Genomic DNA, 24,364 nt, shown 5'->3' on the forward strand with positions numbered 1-24,364 from the left:
AATAGTATCCTGTGTACGTCATCTAAATGTGACCTTTATGTTTTCTATGAAGGAGTATATATATATATATTATATATATATATGTATATACACACACACGTATATATATTCTACATAGAGGCACACTTCTGATATATGAAAGCATAGGATTACAACCAGCTGTGATTTTTATTTATTTTAGCTTCTAAATTTAAAATTCTCAGATTAATGTAACATAATCTGTTCATTTAGGGATTTGTGTTTAAGTTCTGTGCTTTAGTGCTAGGTGGCTGCAAATCACAATGTACTTTCAAAACAAAGTATCTTAACCTTTTAATAAATCCTTTTCATAACTTGTTCAATTCAAAAAAATGTTTATAAACATGTTAGACATCTGACACCATTCTATCCCAAGAGGGTAGAAACATTTATTGCAGCAGAATACTATGGTTATTCACTCTCAAGTTTATTATTCCCCTTATTTTATTGTAGCAACTCTGGATTCTTTAGTATAAAGAGAAATCAAAAGAAACAAAATATCTATAGACTTGGTTTAAGAACTGCACTGGGATCTGGTGACCTAAACCATATGTACAGAATATAAACATATTTATACTTTATATGTACATAGTTAATGGTTACCTATGCATTATAAATAGTAAGTTTAACTTAGATTCTACAAAAATAATCATTTTGGGTGGGTACATGCAAACCAGTACACATAAACCTATTTATAAAACACATCTCTATGCTTTTTTTTTTTTTTTGCTTCTAAATATAAATGTTGCTATTTAGCCATCAGCTAAATGATTTAAATGCAAACCCCAAAGTTTCCAGTTAAAAGTATAAAATCTGCTTCTAACCACAGCAGGATACTGCTTCAAGTATTCTCCTCCTATGTAAGGTCTAGATAATTTTGTCACATATGAATTTTAGGTGGACATCTCATTTCCTCACATATTAGACATCCTGCTGGGGTCACAGCTTCTTTGTTCCATTTGTCTTTTTTTGTTGTTTTTTAATAAGACATTGCAAACAGTAGCTATTTCTTAAAGTGACATAATTTTCGCTTTTGCATTCTGATAAAAATGAACATACTTAAGCCTCTTCCTTGCACCCTGACCCTGGTGCTCTAGGATAATGCAACAAATCCTACGCTCAATGGTTTGCAGGGCCATCCACGCAGGCAGATGACTGGGTGGCCACAAAGGGCTCATTTTGCTTCTGGTCCTCTTTCATGCCAGCTGCCTGGTCTGTGATCGAGGAGAAGGACAGCTGGTCATGCTCTATGATGTGCACTTGATCCTCGTCCTTGTCCTTCTTCACATAGAACATTTTTCTGAATTTTTTCAGCTCATGGAGTTCACAGAAGGTTTCCAGAACAACCAACATGGCAATAAGGCCAAGTAGCAGGTAACCTGTGTGAGAAACAGGACACTGTCTTAGTGTGATCTCAACATGGATAAATCAAGTAGTGAGTGATTTATCTCCCCACCTCATGCCAACACAGTGTTTGTTAAGGAATAAACTCATTGCCAGTTTCTTAATTTTTAGAAATGTTTTTAAGTTCATGGTTCAAAGAGGAACTACCCATTATTAAACAGTGAAAGACAATGAAGAATGATTTAACCTCCTATGAACTTGGATTAGTTAGAATCACAGGCTGCAATTTTTGAGAAAAAAAAAATACTTGGGGCTGATGTGGCATTATTAAAGACAGATAACATACTGCACTTACCCAAGTGTGATATTTTATGCAAGGAGGGTTTGCCACCTCTGCTTTATAATCAGTGGCTCACAAAAAGCCAGTGATGTTTTAGAAAAGTTTTTGTTTTATCATGGGGTGCTCGGAAGAAAGCTTCATATCTTTTTAAGCACTCAATACTCTTACAATTTCTATTACAGAATAAGAGTTTATAATAGAAATTGCAGTCTAAATGCTATGGTTTGGCTGTGTCCCCACCCAAATCTCATCTTGAATTCCCATGTGTTGTTGGAGGGACCTGGTGGGAGGTAGTTGAATCATGGGAGTAAGTCTTTCCCCTGCTGTTCTCATGATAGTGAATAAGTCTCACGAGATCTGATGGTTTTAAAAAGAGGACTTCCTCTGAACACATTCTCTCTCTCTTTGCCTGCTGCCATCCATGTAAGACGTGACTTCCTCCTCCTTGCCTTCCACCATGATTGTGAGGCTTCCCTAGCCACATGGAACTGTAAGTCCAATTAAACCTCTTTCTTTTGTAAATTGTCCAGTCTCGGGTATGTCTTTATCAGCAGTGTGAAAACAGACTAATACACTAAACTAAATCAAAAATTTAAGAATGTATGTTGATATTAAATAGGTCCTTGTGCATGGCTATCTACACTTGCACCTAAATCCAGCAACAAAGCCAAGCTCTTCATTATCTCTCAGTTGTTTTTGGACATGTGGACTACTCACTGGCCAACATTACCAGTTTCTTACTGGGAAAATAAAGGATAACTGTTGACTCAAGTAAAATGTATTGCTTGGAATCTGTGATGGGAAATGGTGATTTAAAATTCCTTCCATCATTTTAAAAATGAGTTTTCAGAAAAAAAATCATAAAAAGGAACAGAAATGTGAAGATGAAAACTCCAAGAATAACAAAAATTCTGATTTTATGTCCCAGTGGTAAAACATTTGAGAAGGATTTTCGAAAATGTATGAAGTAGGGAAGCTAAAATTGGCAGCATAACAGGAATAAGGAAACTAATTAACCCAAGAATACAAAGTTTTAGTATCTTCAGAATCTGACTATAGGTTTTGAAAACAATATTGTGCATTCAATGTGCTCTCCTGTACTTTAAAAATAGTAATGACATTGTTAGACTAATTGATGGATCTCTGTGTCTTTTCCTTTATTATTCTTATTACTATTTTTTGAGACAGAGCCTCATTCTGTCACCTAAGCTGAAGTACAGTGGCATGATCTTGGCTTACTGCAACCTCCGCCTCCCAGGTTCAAGTGATTTCTGGCTAATTTTTGTATTTTTAGTACAGATGGTGTTTCACCATATTGGCCAGGTTGGTCTCGAACTCCTGGCCTCAAGTGATCTGCCTGCCTTCATCTCCCAAAGTACTATGATTACAGGCATGAGCCACCGTGCCCAGCTTCCTTTATAATTATTTTGTCAAACTCTTGAATGCTCACAAAAATATCCATGGGGTTTCAGACAAAAACAGGGGTATTTTATCCTGCCCACATCTAATATATCTTTGGAACATTCATTTGTTAGATACTCAGGTTCTTGACGCTCAAAACATAAACTAATTCTATGTAGATTGCTTTTTAAAAAATGATTCACATTGTAAGAAGTGATAAAATGTTATGTAAGGATTTAGTATTATATGAAACACTGAAGAAGTTAAGTGGTTGGGCAAAATTTATGAGAAGACAATTTATATAAGAGAAAATTATTGTAGCTAGCAAACATAATTACAGAAACATTCTACTTTCCAAGTCACAGAATAAAATAAAATAAAACAAAACAATCACCTATTATATGAAAAGAAAGTTAAGATAATGTTTATTTGGCTATTAAACTCACATACACAAAAAACATCTCTAATGCTACTGGCCATCACCACCCCAGGAGTGCTGAAACTGTCACACTCAGATAATGCTGGTGACGTGTCAACTCATAACAACATTTGGAAAGCACCAGGTCATTATGTTCTATGAGTCACAAAAAGGCGTATTCATTTTGCACCAGCAATCTCATTTCTTGGAAGAATATCAGAGGAGGAAATGTGTATATATACAAAAATATTCTTGGCCAGGTGAGGTGGTTCACGCCTGTAATCCCAGCACTTTGGTAGGCTGAGGCGGGCAGATCACGAAGTCAGGAGTTCGTGACTGGCCTGGCCAACATGGTGAAACCCTGTCTCTACTAAAAATACAAAAAAATTAGCTGGGTGTGGTGGCAGGTGCCTATAATCCCAGCTATTTGGGAGGCTGAGGCAGGAGAATGGCTTGAACCCGGGAGGCGGAGGTTGCAGTGAGCTGTGATCGTGCCATTGCACTCCAGCCTAGGCAACAAGAATGAAACTCCATCTCAAAAAAAAAAAAAAAAAGGAAGTTCTCTACAGTGTCATTTATAATACCCCTGAATTAGAAGAAAGCTAAATAATGAGCAATAGAGGCATGATTGGATTATGGTTTTGCCACCTGATGAATACCATATGGGCTCTAAAAATAATACCTATGGTAGCTACAGGAAATATAAAATTATCCTAAGTAACCATTCGGCAAAAAAATAGTCTATTTAACTTGTATGGTAGCCAGGCACTGTTAAAAGCATTAGGGATTTATGAGTAAAGTCTGTTTTGGCTGAGCCCATGGTTTAAAGGAAATGTCAAAATACATACAATTCAACTAAGCATTTTGTAGGGTTAAGAATTACAAGACAGGGCCAAGACAGAGCATCTGGCTGCTTGAGTATCTACTATGATTTCCTAGAAAACGTGACCTGAGCCAAGTCATAAATTGAAAAATTCTTAAGAAGGCAAGACAGAAATGAAAACAGTAGGTACATTATAACTGCAACTGTGTGCATGCTGAAAACGACAGGAGGGCTCACACAGAAATGAACAGTTTCTTGAAAATGGATGGTTAAGTTTTCTATGATATTGCATTGAATTTAAAATGAAAACTGTTAAAAAATTATAAATCCCTGACCATCTGAATTTGAATGCCCATTTTATTTTCCACACACAAAATTCTGGAAACAGTTAATAGAGGCGAACTTCTAAAAAGAACCAGATGGACAAGTGAGGTAAGCAGCTCTTTTAAGACTTTTCTGGTAAATTAAAGAGAGTGATTGATAACACGCTCTATCCGAGGCCTAGTTTTCCTGGCCTTAAAATATTTAATAAAGTAGAGCAATCTTTTTTTTTTAATTAACAGTTGGTTATCAAGTACATTCTGTATGATGTATTTTTACACTGTCATTTATAACGCCTACATTATTAGTAAGAAATTCATCTGTAATTTTAAGGTGTTGTGAAAAATATCTCAGTAATAAGATTTTTGCATAAAGAGTTTTGAAGGAAATCATAAAATGAAATGGTTGAGAAGGTGGTAAATTCGGAAAACTTCTCAATGAGAAGAAAGCAATCAGTGCTTTTATGAATGACCCCTCATTGGGAGGTGAAGTGGAGCTTGCAATGGCAAAATAGAGACAGAAGCCTGTAAGCCCAGCTACTTGGAAGGCTGATGCAGAGAATCCCCTGAACCCGGAAGGCGGAGGTTGCAGTGAGCCAAGATCGCGCCACTGCACTCCAGCCTGGGCAACAGAGTGAGAGCTGGGCTCAAAATAAATAAATAAATAAATAAATAAAATAAAGGAGACAGAAGGAGCAGCCAGGGAGCTGTAATACTCACACGTGATCCCAATCTTATAGAGCTCTCTGAATTTTTGATTGTAGCCTTCCCCAGGCACATAATCCCCCAGGCCAATGGTGCTCAGGGAAATAAAACAAAAATAAAAGGATTCCAGGAAGTTCCAGTCATCCTCCAGGACTGAGAAGACAGCGGCCGGGATGAAGAAGAAGCAGGACACAGTGACAAACCCAAGGAGCACAGCGTGGACGATGGCCACCACCTGCTTGGAGAAGCCCCAGCGGATGTGGAAGTAGAGGACCGGCCTGCGGGTGACGTGCACGGTGATGCGCTGGACCACAGCCGTCAGGAACAGGAGGGTGAAGGGAATGCCAATGACGGAGTAGATGATGCAGAAGGCCTTACCCCCATCTGACAAGGGCACGGTGTGGCCATAACCTGCAAGGAGAACAAGGTCACTGAGGCGAAGAGGAAGAGACAAAGTGGCAAACACGTTTTTAAACAATATATGCCTATCATCTGCCCTTATTCCCCTCAAACCAAAGAGAACAGCGAGACTTCAGGTCTGCCACTTTAGGGGCTCTAGTATAATTGTCATGTCCCAGTAAAATTCAACAGTGGTCACCGTAAGTTTGAAAGTCCACCATTCTTTGTAAAATCCAACGAGCAATTCCAACACATCAGGGTCTCTGGTCTTGAATTCACTATCAGGCTCAAACACAAGTTCTGTGTGCTAAGAAGCTAAGGCCCACACCCATCTTAGACCATCAGGAAAAACTCATCCGAGGCTACCCACTTCACCAGGGCCAGTCTATCCCCTCCACCCCTTCAGTTCACTTTCCCCAAGGATCCTCATTAGTGTGTAAACCTCAGTCTACATTCACCTCCCAAACTACTCAGAATGTTCTAACAGGAATGACTGACAAATAAAGGTGTGTGAATAGAACCAAGATAATATGAGTCCAGTAAGAGGGTGGAGTAGAATCAATGAAGATAGAGATATCAAAAAGCGGAAGAAAAATGAAGATTAAACCATGCCGTGTCACAGGATCAAGCACTTGTATACAGCACCCATGACATGAGTAACTCCATCTTAGGAAAAGACTCCATCTTACATTTCATAGGGCACTTTGCCAACATGGACAAGATGTTATGCTTAATAAATAAAGTCTGCATCCTACCAGATAAGGGCAAAAACAAGCACATTCTGTCACTATCAGTCCTCGCCAGAGGACTCTGTGGCCATAAAAAGAGCAGGACATCGGTAGCTCAAAACGGCCATCTCAACTGACACTGCCTTGCTGTCAATTGTGATTAGCACTTGGCATTTGCTGGGAAGGCTCTGCCCCCACTGAAGACTCTTCGTTGCAAAACCTGTGGACCACTTGCCTGGCCCCGACCAGGGGATTCTTTGGGTCTTTGTTGCTCTCCCAGTCTCCCTTGACTGGTTTGTTAACCCTTCTTCTTGTCCCTTTTCTCTTGATGTTATATGTTACTTTGTTTGTTGTGAAATGTTTGATCTGTAACACTTATCTATTGATTAAGTATACTATTATGTATGGTTTGCAATATAATTGACTTGTGAAGTGGCTTGTGTGACTGCAGCTCTGACTACCGAGTGAACAGAAGGTACTAGGGAGAATTCCCTCCTTGGAATTCCATGCAGCTCCTGGCTTTTGTGACGGAAATAGCATCAGTAAAAGTGTGACACTATGGAAAGGCACAAATGTGCATGGACGTGGTTATCTCTTACTCTGTACCGCTCATGAGAATACTTCTTGTAAAATATTTTGCCCAGTTATCTGGTTAAATGGCACATTCATAAACTGACACATTTCCCCCACCCCCCTGGTCATTTCTGTATTTTCAAAGATGTCATAAATTCCACAAACATTGAAAAAATTACATTAGGACCAGTGGTTGAAACACATGTCTGTTTTACTTTCTACCTGGTTGAAGTTTTTCCCAAATCTAGCTAATCAGGGGACACTTCATCCAACCAACGCCAACAGAGAACCCAGCTGGGCATGGGGCCTGGTGGCTATTTTTAAAATCTCATGAGCACTTCATCTTAAAGAACTAACATGTCTGAACAAGTCAATTCAGGAAAAAGCCAGCTAAATACATTTTTTTTAAATGAAATTGGATTCTGAGAAAAATCCACATAGGTGATTATAATTGAAAAGTAGTTTCAAAATCTGATCTCTAAAATACACTCAGCTTAAAAATAAACAAACTCCTTAGTTGCAAATCCCCCAAATTCTCTGCCTTATACTTAAGGCTTATACAAGAGTATGTGGTTATTAAAAAGCTTCCTTGATTATTCCCATGTACGGCCTCACCACGGCAGAGGCAGGGTTCTTGACCCACTGTCCCAGAAGGTACACAGTTTATGAATGAACTACAGCAAGGCCCAGGAATCCTCTGAGATTGTACATCCACTTTCCCATGGAGAGATTCCAGGGCTTTGATTCTCACAAGGGGTACGTGTCCTCAAATGGTTAAGAACTACTCTTGTTCTGAGTGTTGGCTCCTGAATCCATCTGGTCCCTGCACACCCAACTGCTCCTGGAATGCGGTGACTAATTTTGGGCATCATATTGAAAGAGGGAAATGGGCAAGTTGGAGAGTGCCTTGAGAATAACATGAAGGATGGTGCCAAATAATGTTCATGCTACATATGGAAGTAGGAGTCTTTGAATGTTTCATTTTGAGAAAAAAAAAAAAATATGTGAAGGAAGAATGAGACTCGTTCTGAGGAAAGCAGCTGATATCACAGAACCACCTGAACTAATGGGAGCTACAACTTCAGCGAGGCACCAAGGAGGGATGATCCGATGATTGCAGAGATCTGGAAATAGAATCTGAAAAATGGAACTTTATTTAACCATAAAAAAGCCAACTGAAGGCCGGGCACGGTGGCTCACCCCTGTAATCCCAGGACTTTGGGAGGGCGAGGCGGGCGGATCACGAGGTCAGGAGTTTGAGACTAGCCTGGCCAACATGGTGAAACCCCATCTCTACTAAAAATACAAAAATTAGCCGGGCATGGTAGCGGGCACCTGTAATCCCAGCTACTTGGGAGGCTGAGACAGGAGAATTGTTTGAACCCATGAGGCGGAGCTTGCAGTGAGCTGAGATCGCGCCATTGCACTCCAGCCTGGGTGACACAGTGAGACTCTGTCCCCACCCCCCCACCCCCCAAAAAAAAGCCAACTGGAAAGCGATTCGCAAATGTAGTTACCAGCTTGTGACTGAAAGTGTTAGGAGATATTAATAATAGTGCTCACATGACCAGAAGGTCAAACAGAAACTGCAAGAGATGAATTTAGCTTTGGCACTGATTTTGTCGAGAAAACATAAGATCAGCTGAGTCAGTTGGACTCCACGAAGGCCTTTAAGTCTATGATTTTATTACTTTTTTTGGTAGCCTTTTTATAAATTTTTGTAAATCAGCTTTACTAAAACTGTAACACACAATCCAAATTTTCCATACCATCTGTTGCAATAAATTACATAATTTAGGTTCTAGTAGAGAAAAAAAAGTAAACAAACTTCTAGTTTAAAAATATTTTAGCTTAGGAATTTTCTCTCAAATTATGATAGCTCTTTTCATTAGAATGTTAACTAAATCTCATTTACTAAAATGTTATCTCCAAGCAATAAAGATAATCATTATAAGACTCTAAGACCTCTCTCTGCAGTAATGGCATTTTTATGCTAGTACTGTAAAAATATTATATATTCCCACTAAGAGATTAAAAATCACCACCACGCAGATCCTTACTGAAAGTAATTTTCCTCTCCTGATGTGTACATAAATAATTTTTTGGTAATGGAAAGTAAAATATAAAATTTACATCTCATTTGCATTCCATACACTTAGCACAGGCCACATTGAGTAAACCACCCTCTGCACCAACTACAACACAGCGCTTCGTTTGCAGTAGACGGCTTAATGCATCTGACGGAAACTTTCAGTCCTATTGAATTTTAATGAAGTCGTGAATAATTTACTCAAGTCCAGTCAATTGAACCTTCAGATAGATCATGAAGCAAAATTCATATTTTTAAATCTTATAACCATATTTAACTCCATTACAAACCACGAAGAATTTAGCAAAATGTTAATAGACCAGGCTTACTTGGGTTACATTTTTCTAAGGCCAGTCATCACATAATTTTTGGAACCAAAAGATTGAACATAACAAAGACTGCTGAAAAAACTGACCTCAAAATTAGTTATAATCCTGAGGCAAAGCTCTCACTCACTAATGTTCTTGTATTCTAGCCTTCTACTCCACAACTGCTGGGTTTCCTGTTATGAGCTTGCATCTGTGAGGCATGTATGAGTATACGTATAATGGGTGGTTGCAATGATGACAGTCCCCTACTAAATTTGCCTTCCCATCTGGCTACTCTAATTACAACAGCCCTGACACTATGCTGGCTAATATCCAATCAGGGGCTATGCTTCGCTAGATTTTTCTGGTATTTAAATGCTCCTTAATGAGGGCCAAGACAGAGAACCTTTGTGGGCTCCTATTGAGTACATCAGAGCAAGTCACTGATATGCAACTTCTTCACATACACCAGATGCTTTTGAGAAAGGTGTAGCTTACAATGGCCCCACGTTGTGACCCTGAGTCTGTAACAGTATCACTTATTTGCATTATTTAGTATGATATGGAACAATGTATACATTCTCCATTAAGTTAGCTTGATACATGCAAAAAGAAGAAGAGGAAGAGGAGGAGGAGGAGGAGGAGAAGAAGAAGAAGAAGGAGAAGGAGAAGGAGAAGAAGAAGAAGAAGAAGCAGCAGCAGCAGCAGCAGCTACGAAAGAAGAACCTCAGCCTCTCCACCTCAGCAGAGATACTGAAATCAGTCGCAATGTTTCCCCTTCTGTAAAACAGAATTTACTTTGCAGTCCTCAACTTCAGCTTATTAATTATCTCTTTGCCGCTGGACTGTGTGGCCCTGGAGGTAGACCACATCCTCTCCTACTTTAAATTTCTCCAGGATCCCCAAACAGAGTGCTGTCCAATCTGCAGTGAACCGTAACACCGGTGCTGTTAGTGACTTCAGTGTCACATGGTTCAGAAACTCACTGTATGGGGAAACTCATTGCACGGTGATGAATAAGCTTCAGGTCAGGTTGACTTTTTCTGTGATTTTCATTTTGCACTTTGCTGGAAATAAGTTGTTTCATATTTTTTAAAAGTTAATTTCAAGATATCTTGCATACAACAGGTCTTCATAATTCCCTTTTTTGACAGCCATACTTTTCATGGATAAACTCTGTTCATCCTTCCCATCCATGCCATGCACACAACAAGGAATGTACATCTTCCGTTATTTTGCTTATGTTATAAAAAGAAGTTTGCCAGAGAGAGAAGGCTCAAGGGAGCTCTAAATAGACTGAAGAGAAATGCTGACAGAATGAAAGTGGGCTACAGTCAATACACGCGACCAAGGAGGCACAGATGGTAAGAGGTCACAGAGGTAACAAGTCATGGCAGGTGCAAGTGGTCTAGGATTTTCTTGGGATCACTTTTTACTGCCTCATTCATTTAATACTTTTCTAAACACTTATTGTTGTTTCTACTCATTCATGAATGGTTTCTTGCTAACAAGCAAAGACAGAGAGGCAATGGCATTCCTAGTTGGGACATGGCATCAATTCTTTACCTTACAGTGGACATCTGAGAGAGGGACTAAATTAATACACCACACTTAAAAGCTAGGGGAGCCAGCAAACAACTCAAGTGCCACAGATGAGAACCTTGCACTTTTTGCAATGAAGTTTCCACTAAAAATGGCAGCGCAGTGAAAGAACAATTAGAAATAATAACTTAGTCAAGGGGAACTCATCATACATCCCTCAGTCTGAGGAGGTAGGTTCTGGAAAGGAGGAAAACGGGCTCAAAACACTCACTAAAAACAGCCACACCTTGCCATATGTGTATAAGCTGTAGTGTATGCCATATGTGTATACTTGCCATATGTGTATAAGCTGTAGTGTATGCAGAATAATTGTGAATCTTCATAACAATTTCCAAATCCTAGAGTTGTTATTTCTACTCTATAAATAAAAAGACTGAGTATTTGAGAGTTTAGACAATTTGCTCAAAGTCATACAAATAACAAGTTGAGACCATAATCTTTGCACTCTACCACTCCAGATATATTATATGATACAAAGGACATGGATGCATCAAAAGTCAACTCAAGTCCTAACATTATTTCTTAGGTGCTCTCAGTGAGAGGGTGGTGTTACTCGCTACCTGCAAAAGAAGAACAATGATGTCTTTCCTGTGGTTCCATGAAGCTGATTCTAAGATAGTGAGACTGAAATGAGAGGACAGTAGAGCGCAAAAACAACGTTTAGTAATGAACAAAGGACCGTGCAACTCACACACAGAACTGGTTGGTGGAAGGTGGAACCTAGGGTAACTCTACAGATATCAGGAGGTGGGTCAGCAAAACATCTATCAAGGGTCCGAGAACGTAGGCATAACCTACATGCCTTTCATATTCTTGAAATAGAGTTCGGAGACACATAGATGAACTTCTGTGGTAAATAGTAAGGTCATCAATGAAGACTGTCCCTAAATTGTGACAAACAAACACGAAACATAACAAATTAGTGGTGATCTTCAAAAGTAGAGTTTCTGTGGCAATAATTAATATCAGTGATATAAGCATAAACTAAATTCCAATAAAATACTTATCTTCCTATTTAACTATTTAATGTAAATGATAACTCTCAAGGAATCCCTGTTTATAAATAAATATCTAATTGCAGAGATACCAGCTAAGTAAGATAGGATGTCCAACAGCCCAAAGAATGAGTTATATTCTAAAGACATTAACATAAATATCAGGTAAAAGCAGAAATCAAAATTGTACATTATGATTATAAATTACTCAATACATAAGTATATTTTCATTGTAAAATATTCAAACAACACTGATGCAGCAAATGTCCCCTTGACTACTCATGTCCTCTTCAATTCTAGTTCTCTCCAGAGGTTACTGTTAGGAGTTTTCTTTTAACAGTATATCCTAGAGATGGCTCCATTTTGAAACATGAAAAGCTCCCTGCTCTTTAAACACAATATTCTACTCTATACTAGCACCATAACTTATTTTATCCACCCCCCAATGGAAGGACATTTAGAGTGTTTCCAATTCTTCACTGTTAGAAACAAGTCAAAGACAGCCTCGCCAGGTCCTCTGAGTCACTGGTAAGAAGAGTATAACAGAATGGGCCATACAATCTCTGATATTCTTTGCTAGCCTTATGCACTACACAAATTTTTGGCTCAAAGTAGAGCTTATTAGCAGAAAGTTAAAAATAACTCCCCTAAAGCTCTAACAACCCACTAGCTCCTGGCAGAGGCCATTCCCAGGGGGTACACACACAGTGTGCCTGTGTGGTGTATGTTCAAATGGCACTCATCTGGCTGCAGTGTGCAGTACTGTGTCTTCCAGGTGAGAACTGGCCCCTTGCCCTGATGTAGCTTCCTTTTCCTAAGAAGGTTCTCTTATCCTTGGCCTTTCTTCTGGACTTCTCATGTTTGTTTGTGTTTCTTGTGTTTGTTTACTTAAATAGGAGCTTGCCGGCAGTACAGTCAATGTACCACATAACGACGTTTCAGTCAATAATGGGCCACATATATGACAGTGGTCCCATCAGATTATACCAGACCTGAAAAACTCCCATCCCCTAGCAATGTCGTAGCCATGGTAACATCATAAGGCGATGCATTCCCCAAGTGTCTGTGGTGATGCTGGTGTAAACAAACCTCCTGCGCTGCTATTTGCATAAAAGTATAGCACATACGATTATAGTGTATGTATATATATTGACAATGATAATAAATGACTGTTACCGGTTTATATAGTTACAATTTTTTACTAATTTTTGTCATTATTTTAGATTGTATTCCTTCTACAGGACTTGCCTGAAGCTGGTTTACATTTGACATTTTTTTAATAAAAAATATTTAAAATAAAAAAAATGTCAAATGTAAACCAGCTTCAGGAAAGTCCTTCAGGAGGAATTCAGAAGAAAGCATTGTTATCATAGGAAATGACAGCTCCATGCATATTACTGCCCCTGAAGACCTTCCAGTGGGACAGATGTGCAGGTGGAAGATCCCGACCCTGTGTAGGCCTAGGCTAGTGTGTGTGTTCGTGTCTTAGTTTTTAACAAAAAAATCTAAAAAGTAAAAAACCTGAAAATTTTAAAAATAAAGCTTACCAAATAAGAATATAAAGGAAATACTTTTTCAGCAGTATAACATGCTCGTGTTTTAAGTTAAACATTATCACGAAAGAATCAAAATTAAAAACATTAAAAAGTTTATAAAGTAAACAAGTGACAAAAGCTAAGATTAATATAATAAATTAAAGAAAGAAAATAAATTGAAGAAAGAAAACAATTTTAAATAACTGAACTTAGCCTAAGTGTCCAGTGTCTAGAAAGTCTACAGCAGTGAACAGTAATCTCCGAGGCCATCACATTCACTCACCACTTACTCACCCAGAGCAACTTCAATTCCTGCAAGCCCCATTCATGCTAAGTGTCTCATACAGGTGTCCCATTTAAAAAAATCTTTTATACTGTATTTTTACTGTATCATTTCTAGGTTTGGATATATTTAGATACCCAAATACCATGTGTTACACTTGCCTACAGTCTTCAGTACAGTAACATGATATACAAGTTTGTAACCTAGAGCAATATGCTATAGCATTCAGGTTTGTACACTCTACGTTGTTCACACAATGACAAAAACACCTAAGGATGCATTTCTCAGAACGTATCCCGGTCGTTAGGTGACGCTTGACTGTAGTCTCATGTAGTCTCATTTTCTCCCTGGCATCTAGGAGTTAGCATACAGTCTTTTATATAAGGAACTGTTTTTGTTAGATGATTCTTGCTTAATATGTAGTTTTTCCTTTTAATCTACCTGCTTATTAATTATGTGTCCAAAATTATGCAATCAAAAGAATCGAATTTTCTAATTTTAAAGTAAGCAATTTGGCCAAATTAAAATTTCTATTATACATGCTTTCTTTTCTAAGCATTAAACATTTTCAGGGTTCATTCTCTATGATTTAAAAACACATATAATTATTTATTTTGCCCCTCAAACTAGTAAATGAATGATATCCAACTCTAATGGATCCCTGTTGTCCCATTTCTATATGGTTTCTTTTCCCTAACACTGTTTACAATTTAACTTTGAAATGTGTTGAACCTTTCTTAGCTTGAGAATTTAAATTATGATTATTTGTCCTTATTTTTTCATATTTTTAGAACTGTTTTTCCATCCATTTTAAAAATATGGATCCCTGCCATGTCTTTTCACACCACCCTCTGCATACTCTCACAAATGAAGATCATCTCATCAGGCCTTGCTTCCTAAAACTGAAATTTCAAAAGAAACATGTATGTTACATACAATTATTCAAATTCTTTATACTCCTTTTCTCCATTCTCTCTAAGCTGGTGAGTACCTGGTTGACAGTCCAGCTTTTGATCAGTCACCTTCTGCTGTAGGAGGCTAAGTTTGTCAAAGTGATAAAAAAAAAAAAAAATTTAACACTTTTAAGTTATAACTTAGTAAAATTTGCAGTAAGATATTAAATGTTATAGTAGGACAGCATAGGTAACAGACCAGGCTGTCTTTCTCTCTCTCTCTTTCTTTCTCTCTCTCTCTTTCTTTCTCTCTCTTTCTTTTCTTTCTCTTTCTTTTTCTTTCTTCTTTCCTTTTTCTTTCTTTTCTTTTCTTTCTTTTTCTCCCCTCCTTCCTTCCTTCCTTCCTTCCTTTCTGTCTTTCTTTCTTTCTTTCTTTGGCTAATCATCGTCATTACACAGTTCCTTATGAAAATAAATTCTGTAACAATCTCTTTATCATCTCAGATCCCTGCAGACAATACGGCTTGGCTTGTTCAACGGTACCATCTACTGCACACTGCTGTTTGATGTCTTGCTAGGTTACTGCGGGCAGATCATGGTAGCACAGGAACATGACCCACTACTGGATATGGGTAATAACCACATTGCTTCACAGTTTTAATACAGCTTTCCCCCAATTCCAAGCAGTCACATTTCAAAAACATAAGAATCCTACCTAAGGCTTTTCCATCCCAAAATTTACTGACACTGCCTTGGTTGCGGGGGTTGTGGATGAAGGGGGACAAAAAGCGATGAGAAAGCAGCTCTCGTGAAAAGGTGGATTTGTCCCCCTCTCACCAAAGCTAAATTAAACTCATCCTCACTCATCCTCACTGCCCATCCTCCCAGGCACAAACCAAATGGGCTTCTTACTCAGTACTGGCCATCCCTCGGGCAAGATTCCCCTTTAATATTTTCTTACTAAATTACATGAACAGATTAATTAGAAAAGACTTAAAAAACAACATGCTATCTAATTCTCTAACAGAGTATACTTACAATGTGTTATGACTAGGACCAAAAAAAGTAAATAAAAGAGACTTAAAACGAAGCTTTGTGCTGGGCATGGTGACTCACACCTGTAATCCCAGCACTTTGGGAGACTGAGGTGAGAAGATTGCTTCAGGCCAGGAGCTCAAGATCACCCTAGTCAACATAGTGAGCTCTGTCTATACAAAAACTAAATAAATTAGCTGGGCATGGTGGCATGTGCCAGTAGTCCCAGCTATTCGGGAGGCTGAGGTGGGAGGATCACTTGAGGCTGGGAGGTTGAGGCTGCAGTGAACCATGATCATGCACCACTGCACTCCAGCCTAGACGACAAGAGAGACTCTGTCCCAAATTAAATAAATAAATAATAAAGAAATAAATAATTGAAGCTTTGTCACCCTTGTGTGAAAGCTGATCACATGAAATGAGTCATTCTTGTCATACCCAACAAAGACAGAATCAATAAGCCAAGGGGAAAAAGCACTCAGGGTAAAGAACATTGTTCCAAAAAACATAATTTTCTGCAGGCCTGGCAGCTGACACTGCCTGCAGTAACCTGAAACCAGTTTTGTCTAACGACTACTGAGATGACCTGCTGCAACTCTCAGACTGGGTTTACGCACCACCCTCACTTATCAGTTGAAGCCTGCCAGCTCCTCAAAACCTTACTGGTGCCAATGAAACTTCTCAAAGAGCAATATGCAACATTTCTCCTTTTTATAAAACCTCTAACCTTCTCTTTGTTCTTCAGAGAGCATTTTCAGTTCACACCGGAGACTCTCTCTTCCAGGTTTGTAAACCAGTATTGTCAGTGAAACTCTCTTTTCTGTTATCTAGCCATCCTGATGGTCCTTTGGATGACACTTGTTTAATCCTGTAACCCATTTGAATGCAGAGATGTCAATATTACAATTACTGATGGTCTCACAAAACTGTTGTTTCCTTCAGCATCCTTTCCTAGCGACTTGAAATCCACAAAAGTAGAATGCTTTACGATTAACTGAAAATGATGAGAAGCAACCACCAAGCATAAGTTAAAGAGCTGTCTAGTATGCCCTTGGCATTGGAGCAGTTTTTCTTTTTTCCACGTTACCTCAGTTGCTCCTCATCCAAGGGTATCTTAGTCTGTTCAAGCTGCTACAAAAGAATACCACAGGCTTATAAACAACAGAAATGTATTTCTCACAGTTTTAGTGGCTGGAAAGTCTCTGATCAAGGCACCAGCAGATTCAGTGTCTGGTGAGGGCTGCTTCCTCAAAGACTTCTCACTCTAATCTCACAAGGCAGAAGGAGGAAGGAGTCCCTCTTATGTCTCTTTTATAAAGGCACGAGTCTCATTCACGAGGCCTCCACCCTCATAACCTAATCACCTCCCAAAGGCTCTACCTCCTGATACCATCATCTTGAGAGGGTGGGGGTTAGGATTTCAACATATAAATTTGGGAGAGACACAAACACTCAGACCATAACATTCTACCCCTGACATCCCAAAATTTCATGTCCTTCTCACACGCAAAATGCATTCAGTCCATTCCAATGGTTCCAAAAATCTTAACTCATTCCAGTATCTACTTGAAGGTCTGTAGTCCAAAGTCTCATTTAAACAGCACCTACATCATATACGGGTGAGACGCAAGTATGATTCATTCTGAGGCAATTTCCCCTCCAGCTGTGAGCCTGTGAAATTAAACAAGTCAAGGGGCTTTCAAAATACAATGGTGGGACAGGCATAGAATAGACATTTCCATTTCAAAAGAATGAAAAGAATAGAAAGAAAGAAAAGAAGAAAGGATAGGTCCCAAGCAAAGTCCAAACTTTTGTCTGGAGAATAATCTTCTTTGGCTCAATGCTCTGTCCCCCAGGCCCACTAGGGCTGTGGTCCTGCTTTCCCAACCCACGGGGGTGGTGGCCCTCCCCAAAGGTTGCTCTGTGCCCTTGTGGCTCCAAGAGCTAGAATCGTGTCTATGACTCTACAGGTCTGGGGCTGCTGGGGTGGTCCTACCACTCGGCTCTCCTGGATGTTGCTCTAGTAAGGGCTCTCTGTGGAGGTCCCATGCTTGCCTGCTCAAGCTTTTGCACATTGGAGCTGTGATGGAGGTGGCAGCCCCAATTACTTCTGAGTCACCTTGAGCAATAGGTTCCACTTGGTTGACTAATCTCCTTATCAGATGGTCATTTGGCCGCACCCTTGGTGTTCTTCCCAATGTGCCTTCTCATTTATTTATTTTTTTTTTTTAAGAGATGGACTCTCACTATGTTACTCAGACAAGTCTCAAACTCCTGGGTTTAAGGGATCCTCCTGCCTCCACTTCTCTAACAGTTAGGACTACAGGCATGAACCACTGTACCCGTTATCTCATTCTTCATAATATGGCTAGGGTGAGAATTTTCCAAATCTTTAAGTGCTGCTTCTCTTTGATTAACAATTCTGTCTTTAAATCTTTTCTCTCTTTTCACATTTTAATGTAGGCTGTCAAGAGAAGCCAAGCCACAACTTTCACACTTTGCTTAGAAATTTCCTTATCCAAATATGTAATTTCAGTGTTCACCGCTCTACCTTCTGCAAAACACTAGAATACAGGCACAATTCAGCCAAGTTCTCTGACACTTTAAAAAATTTTTTTTTTTCTTTTACTTTAAGTTCTGGGATATATGTGCTGAACGTGCAGGTTTGTTACACAGGTATACATGTGGTTTACTGCATCTATCAACCCGTCATCTAGGTTTTAAGCCCTGCATGCATTAGGTATTTGTCCTGATGCTCTCCCTTCCCTTTCCCCCCCACCCCGATGGCCTTTTCTCCATTGTCCAATAACATGGTCCTCATTTCCCTCTGAGACCTTATCAGACTGGCCTTTATTACCCATATTTCTGCCAACGTTCTGTTCATGATCACTTAGGTATTTTCTAGGAGGATTAAGGCTTTCTTTATAGCTCTCCTCTTTTCCTTCTGAGCCTTCACCAGAATCACCTTTAAAGGTCAATTCACAGCAATGTAGGCTTTTTCTAGTGTGCACCTCCGAACTCTTTCCAGTTTCTACCCATTACCCATTTCCAAAGCCACTTCCACATTTTTTGGTATTCATTAGAAGCACTCCCACTTCTTGGTATCAATCTTTATATTTGTCAGGACTCTCTGAAGAAACAGAAGCAATAGGATATATATAGATATATAAGAAGAGATTTATTATGGGAATTGGCTTATCCAATTACGGAAGCCAGCAAGTCCCTTGGCATGCCATCTGCAAGCAGAAGAACCAGGAAAGCCGGTGGTGCAATTCTGCCCAAGTTTGAAGGCCTGAGAACCATGGAGGCCAATGACATAACTCCCAGTCCAAGGTCAGGAGAAGAGAGAAGTCTCAACTCAACAAAAGACAAATAGCCCTTTGTCTCTCTTTTTGTTCTATTCAGGCCCTTCATGAATTAGATAACGCCTACCCACCTTGGTGAGGATGGATCTTCTCTACTCAGTCTACTGATTCAAATGCTAATCTCTTCCAGAAACACCCTCACAGATGCACTCAGATGTAATGTTTTACCAGCTACCTGGGCATCCTCTAGCCCAGTCAAGTTGACACAACAATTAACCATCAGTCAGGGAAGAGGTTTCGAAATGTAAGTTTTATTATTATTCGGGTATAGTGAGGCCAACAGACCGGGGGATATCTGCAATTGAAAAGACAGCTTGTTCAGGTTTCAAAAGTGGGGCATGCCATGCCATGCTGTGGGGGCACCTAGGGAAACATCAGTTGGTCAGGACACAAAGGAATCAAGGGGGGAACTTTACTGTGGTTTCTGCAGGAATAAATGGGTGAAGCAGCATAAGCAGGTTTAGGGTTAGCTAGTTTGAATCATTTCAGCAAGCTTTGGAATATAGGAGTTGTCCCAGTTGTCTGGTACCAGGCTCTGGGGTGACTGAGGCAGAGCATTAGTGGCTCAGAATGTGAAAGCCTGATAAAGAAGGTGGCTGGGGGATGGGGCTCCAGAGTGTTCAGTTTGCATAGGAAAGGCATGCTCACAGGTGAGTCCTTTACTATCCTTAGGAATTGGCCAGCCCTGGGAAGGGCAGTTCCTTCAGGGTCAGCAAAGCCCAAGATGTCAAAACATCAGAATAAAAAGATAATACGGAAGGAGTTTGTGACCAGAGCCAAGCTCTGCAAAGGCATGTCCACCAGCATGGCCTAGAAACAGTCCCAACCCAACCCTGAGGAGCTTGTTCTAGTAACCAAACCAGGAAGCATCCAGTGTACTGGATAGTTACAGGGGAGACGTGCTTGAAAGCATTTAGGAAAAAGTCAGGGAATGTGGTCTATGGATAGTTATGGCATGAACAGCATGAGCTCCTGAAACCTTTAAATCACCCCCATGTTTGTTACTTGTTAACTCTTGTTCCCCCTCACTCCAGACCTGTGAAGAGCATTCCAATGAGAAAATGAAAGTAAAGCATTTGGTATGTTATGCTTTAAAGGCATGACCTCCTTTAATCTTCACATCAACTCTTTCAGATAAGCATGCATATCCCTATTTTACAAATAAAGAGACTAGGGGGTTAAATAGTTTTCCAAAGATCTGAAAGCAGATGCATGATGGGGGCAGGATTTGAACCATGGGTTTATCAATCTATTATGTCTGGCCTCAGGGGTAGCGGTAAGGAAGAACAAGGAAAAATCAAAGAGGGGTGATGGCCAATGTAGAAAATAAAAGCTGGAGAAAGAAATCCCTGGATGTTTCCAGAATAAAGGGTTACTCTGAGATAGAATGGACCTAAGACAACAACCAAAGATCTAACCCACCCAAGCAGGAGCTCCCAGGAAAAACAGGTCTCAGCCCCCATGATCCCATGGCCTTCAGTAAGAATTAGGCTACAGCTTCAGAACACTTGTCCAGTCCTTCCTGGATCTGAGCCTGATTGTTGCTTGGCCCTGTTTGCTTTTAACTCATGGTGGCCTCTGCCTTGGGGTTACTCTCAGGTAAAGGCTACCTTTGTTGCCTCATCACCTTTGTTCACCTTTGGTCTAATCTAGATGAAATGTCCAGGTCATCCCTTGTCTTCCTGTTCCCAATTCCATGAGAATAGGAATAAGAGGGATTATACAACCTCATGTGAATGTAATCCACATAAACGTCTTGTAGGAGACAGCAGCCTGCCAGAGATGAGGCAATGCCATCAATGTGCCCTGGCGTTCTCACACCAGCTCCTGCTGCCATCCATTTGACAGCACCTACCTCCACTTCTGTGTCGGAGTCAGCACACCACACACGTCCTGCTCCCATCTGCCTGTCTATCAAACACAGACCCACCTTTCTATCTGGGACATTTGAAGAGAGAGTTAGAAACCTGACCCTGATTATTGCATAAAACAGAATAGCAAAGGGAGAATCATATACTATGTTCTAGTATGCCCCTTTTTCTTTCTTTTTGATATTTTCCCCTCTCACTTTCTTTACCATTTCTTAGAAATTTTAACAACAGGACAACAGAGTGAAGATAAGATAAAGAAGCTAACAGAGAGGATAAATCTAGTTTTTCCTAAAGCCTCAATATTTTAAACGAGGTTGCAAATCTATTAACCAAAGTGGTATTTCTTCCACATGCCACCTCCTCTGGGTTTGCTTTCAGGTTTGACATAATTATCCTGCAGCCATCACTACCCTTAGGTTTAAAAGTTATTATACTGTAAAGCCTTTTCAGTAATGCACTTTTAGAATGAGGTTTTTAAATTCGTGCTGTAGGCATTTTTCCCTGGGGCGTAGATGCTGTGCAGGCAACTCAGGATTTAGATTTCTTTTCCTTCAAGAACAGTTGGGCACTTTGCCCAATGGAAGACAGATTGCAAAGGTAATGGGGGCAAATGCTGGATGACAAGAAGACACACCATTTACTTGATGCTGAATTTCCACACTCCAAACCTGCAGGTAATCAATATAGCTCTTGCTTGGTCCCAAAGCTTAACTGAGACTAGAAAGCAAAGTAGTCCTCGATTCTCATATTATGTAAAGGGGTGCGGGAACCCTAGATGCTCTGTAGAATCAAACCAAACCTCTGCGCCTCCATTCACAGGAACTCAGAACAGCCACTTGCTAAGGCTTCTGGTGCCCCCGGGAGGAAAACATGGTGTCCATTTTGCCTTGGTGGGAATCTCTATATCTTTTGGAGGAAGACACTCTTGAAATGAAGTCAACAGTTTTTGTTTTTTTTTTTTCTATTGTTCGAAAGACTTTATTTAGGGGAACAGGCTGAGGAATCACATTTGCTAAATTTGAATCCTGGTTCTGCTTCTTATTAGCTAAGTCTCCCTGAAAAATTTGATGCCTTAGTTTCCTCATCTGTCAAATGTGAAGACTATTTCCTATCTCATGCAGGTGTTATGAGGATTAAATGAAACAATCCATGTAAAACATTTAGTACAGATGCTGCACATAGGAAGTACCATGAAGGTAAACTCTTCTGTGGCTGTGGAAAGAAAAAACTAATTGAATTATCTCCACAATAGGCACACCCTTTCATATTGGCCACACTCTTCCTAGCTATACTAGTTACAAATGAACTATATGCTCCCCTCTGTTCTCTGCACACATTTTAATATTCCCCAAGTCCTTCAAGAGACCTTCTTCCACACTAACAGATGTTATTAAAGTGGTCCCTGACAGTAATTAAAGACTTAACAACAGTGCTTGGGAACCAATCTGATATAGAGGAACTGTGTGGCCACTCTGTAGTTTAGAATGACTACAATGACTCCCCAACAGAAAAATCCAAATGCGCTCTCTCAAATTCTTACTCCCCTCATTGCAAACTGACCCACTATGATAGCTGCTCACCAAGATCACATTCTTATCAGTAGATGCTGGTAAATTCTAATGATTAAAGGTTGGTGAGAACTGTAGGTCTCCTCTCCTAAAAGTTCTCTTCTAGGTGGCATATTACAAGGACAAGAAAGTGTCACATCACCTGGTGTATGCTCAGAGAAGTTCAAGCTCTCTCCTTTAGGCACTTGAAAGGCTCTCACAGACAGATTCAACAATCTTCTAACCAAATCAGGAGATAAAACCCTCAGGACCCATCATTTAGTGGCAGAACACAGAAGAGGATGGTGTTCTAGACCTAGAATCCTGTTCTTAAAGATATCCATTTGCTGGGTGCCCAAAGATTTCATTCCCTGCTACAGTCTGAATGTTTGTGTTCCCCCAACTTCCAAATTCATATGTTAAAGCCTAATCCCCAATGCAATAGTATTAAAAGGTAGGGCCTTTGAGAGGTGATTAGGTCATAAGGATTCTGCCCTCATGAATGAGATTAGTGCCCTTATATCAGAGGGCAGAAGGAGCCTATTTGCCCCTTCCACCACATGAGGATGCAACAAGGCACCAGCAGAGAGCAAGCCCTTATCAGACACCAAAGCTTCTAGTACCTTGATCTTGGACTTCCCAGCCTCCAGAACCAGAAGAAACAAATGTATTCTTTATAAATTACTCAGTCTAAGATAATTTGTTATAGCAATCCAAAGGGATTAAGACATATTTCTTCATGCAAGAGTAGAGGAAAAATATCTCCAGTCTATCTACATTAAGACATATTTCTTCATGCAAGAGTAGAGGAAAAATATCTCCAGTCCATCTACATAACTTGAAAACCACCCATTTCACCAATGAAAAATCACTTCCAGCACTCCTCATGCTTATGAAGGGAATTTCTAGTCTAGATACTTAAGCACTTGCTGAGACAGCCTCTGGAAAGTGGATTTCTAGTTAGAGTCTTTCAAATGCTAACTTTCCCTGAGGAGTAGATTCTTACTTAGAAAAATTCAAATGTTAACTCTTTGTCCCTAGGGTGCAGATTAATTGATAAAAATGTGATCACACCATCTATGCAGAAAAATACACCTTTTTACTCCTCCTAAGTGTCTGACTATGCTGACAGGACTTTCTCCTAGCAAATCTGGCTTCTCTTGGCTCTAGGTTATGGCTCAATCCATGTGAGATCCCTTTCAGAACAACCCTGAGTGGGGTCTTCCAAGGTCTTCCACAGATAGAGACTCATCTCTCCAGCTTGGTCCCAGAATAAAGAAGGTACGGAGCAAGGGCCCCTGTACCCACAAAGGACATGTGACTTGAGCAAGAAATAGACCTTTGTTGGCCAGGCATGGTGGTTCACGCCTGTAATCCCAGCACTTTGGGGGGCCAAGGCAGGTGGATCACCTGAGGTTAGGAGTTTGAGACCCGCCTGGCCAACATGGTGAAACCCCATCTCTACTAAAAATACAAAAATCAGCCGGGTGTGGTGGTGCGCGTCTGTAATCCCAGCTACTCAAGAGGCTGAGGCAGGAGAATGGCTTGAAACTAGGAGGTGGAGGTTGCCCAGTGAACCAAGATCACACCACTGCACTCCAGCCTGGGTGACAGAGTGAGACTCTGTCTCAAGGGAAAAAAAAAAGAAAGCAAGCAAGCAAGCAAGAAAGAGACCTTTGTTATTATAACCCACGGAGAGTTTGGGACCATGTTACTATAGCATCTCATGGTTAAAAAAAAAAAATGTACTGACATGCCAGAAAAAAATAAAA

The 24,364-nt window shown here is 40.0% G+C and overlaps 1 protein-coding gene across 1 annotated transcript in view; it reads right to left on the bottom strand.

The window, feature by feature from the left end:
• Positions 1-299: 299 nt before the first annotated feature.
• Positions 300-24,364, bottom strand: part of KCNK1 (potassium two pore domain channel subfamily K member 1) — a 58,448-nt gene continuing 34,383 nt past the window's right edge. Inside the window, exons 2-3 of the mRNA XM_003824484.6 lie at positions 5,385-5,780; positions 300-1,397 (exon numbers count right to left, since the gene is read on the bottom strand). Coding sequence (XP_003824532.1) covers positions 1,138-1,397; positions 5,385-5,780 — 656 coding nt within the window. The 3' untranslated portion in view covers positions 300-1,137. The remainder of the gene's footprint in view (positions 1,398-5,384; positions 5,781-24,364) is intronic.

This window comes from Pan paniscus, chromosome 1 (assembly GCF_029289425.2).
Source record: "Pan paniscus chromosome 1, NHGRI_mPanPan1-v2.0_pri, whole genome shotgun sequence".
NCBI classification, from domain to species: Eukaryota; Metazoa; Chordata; class Mammalia; order Primates; family Hominidae; genus Pan; species Pan paniscus.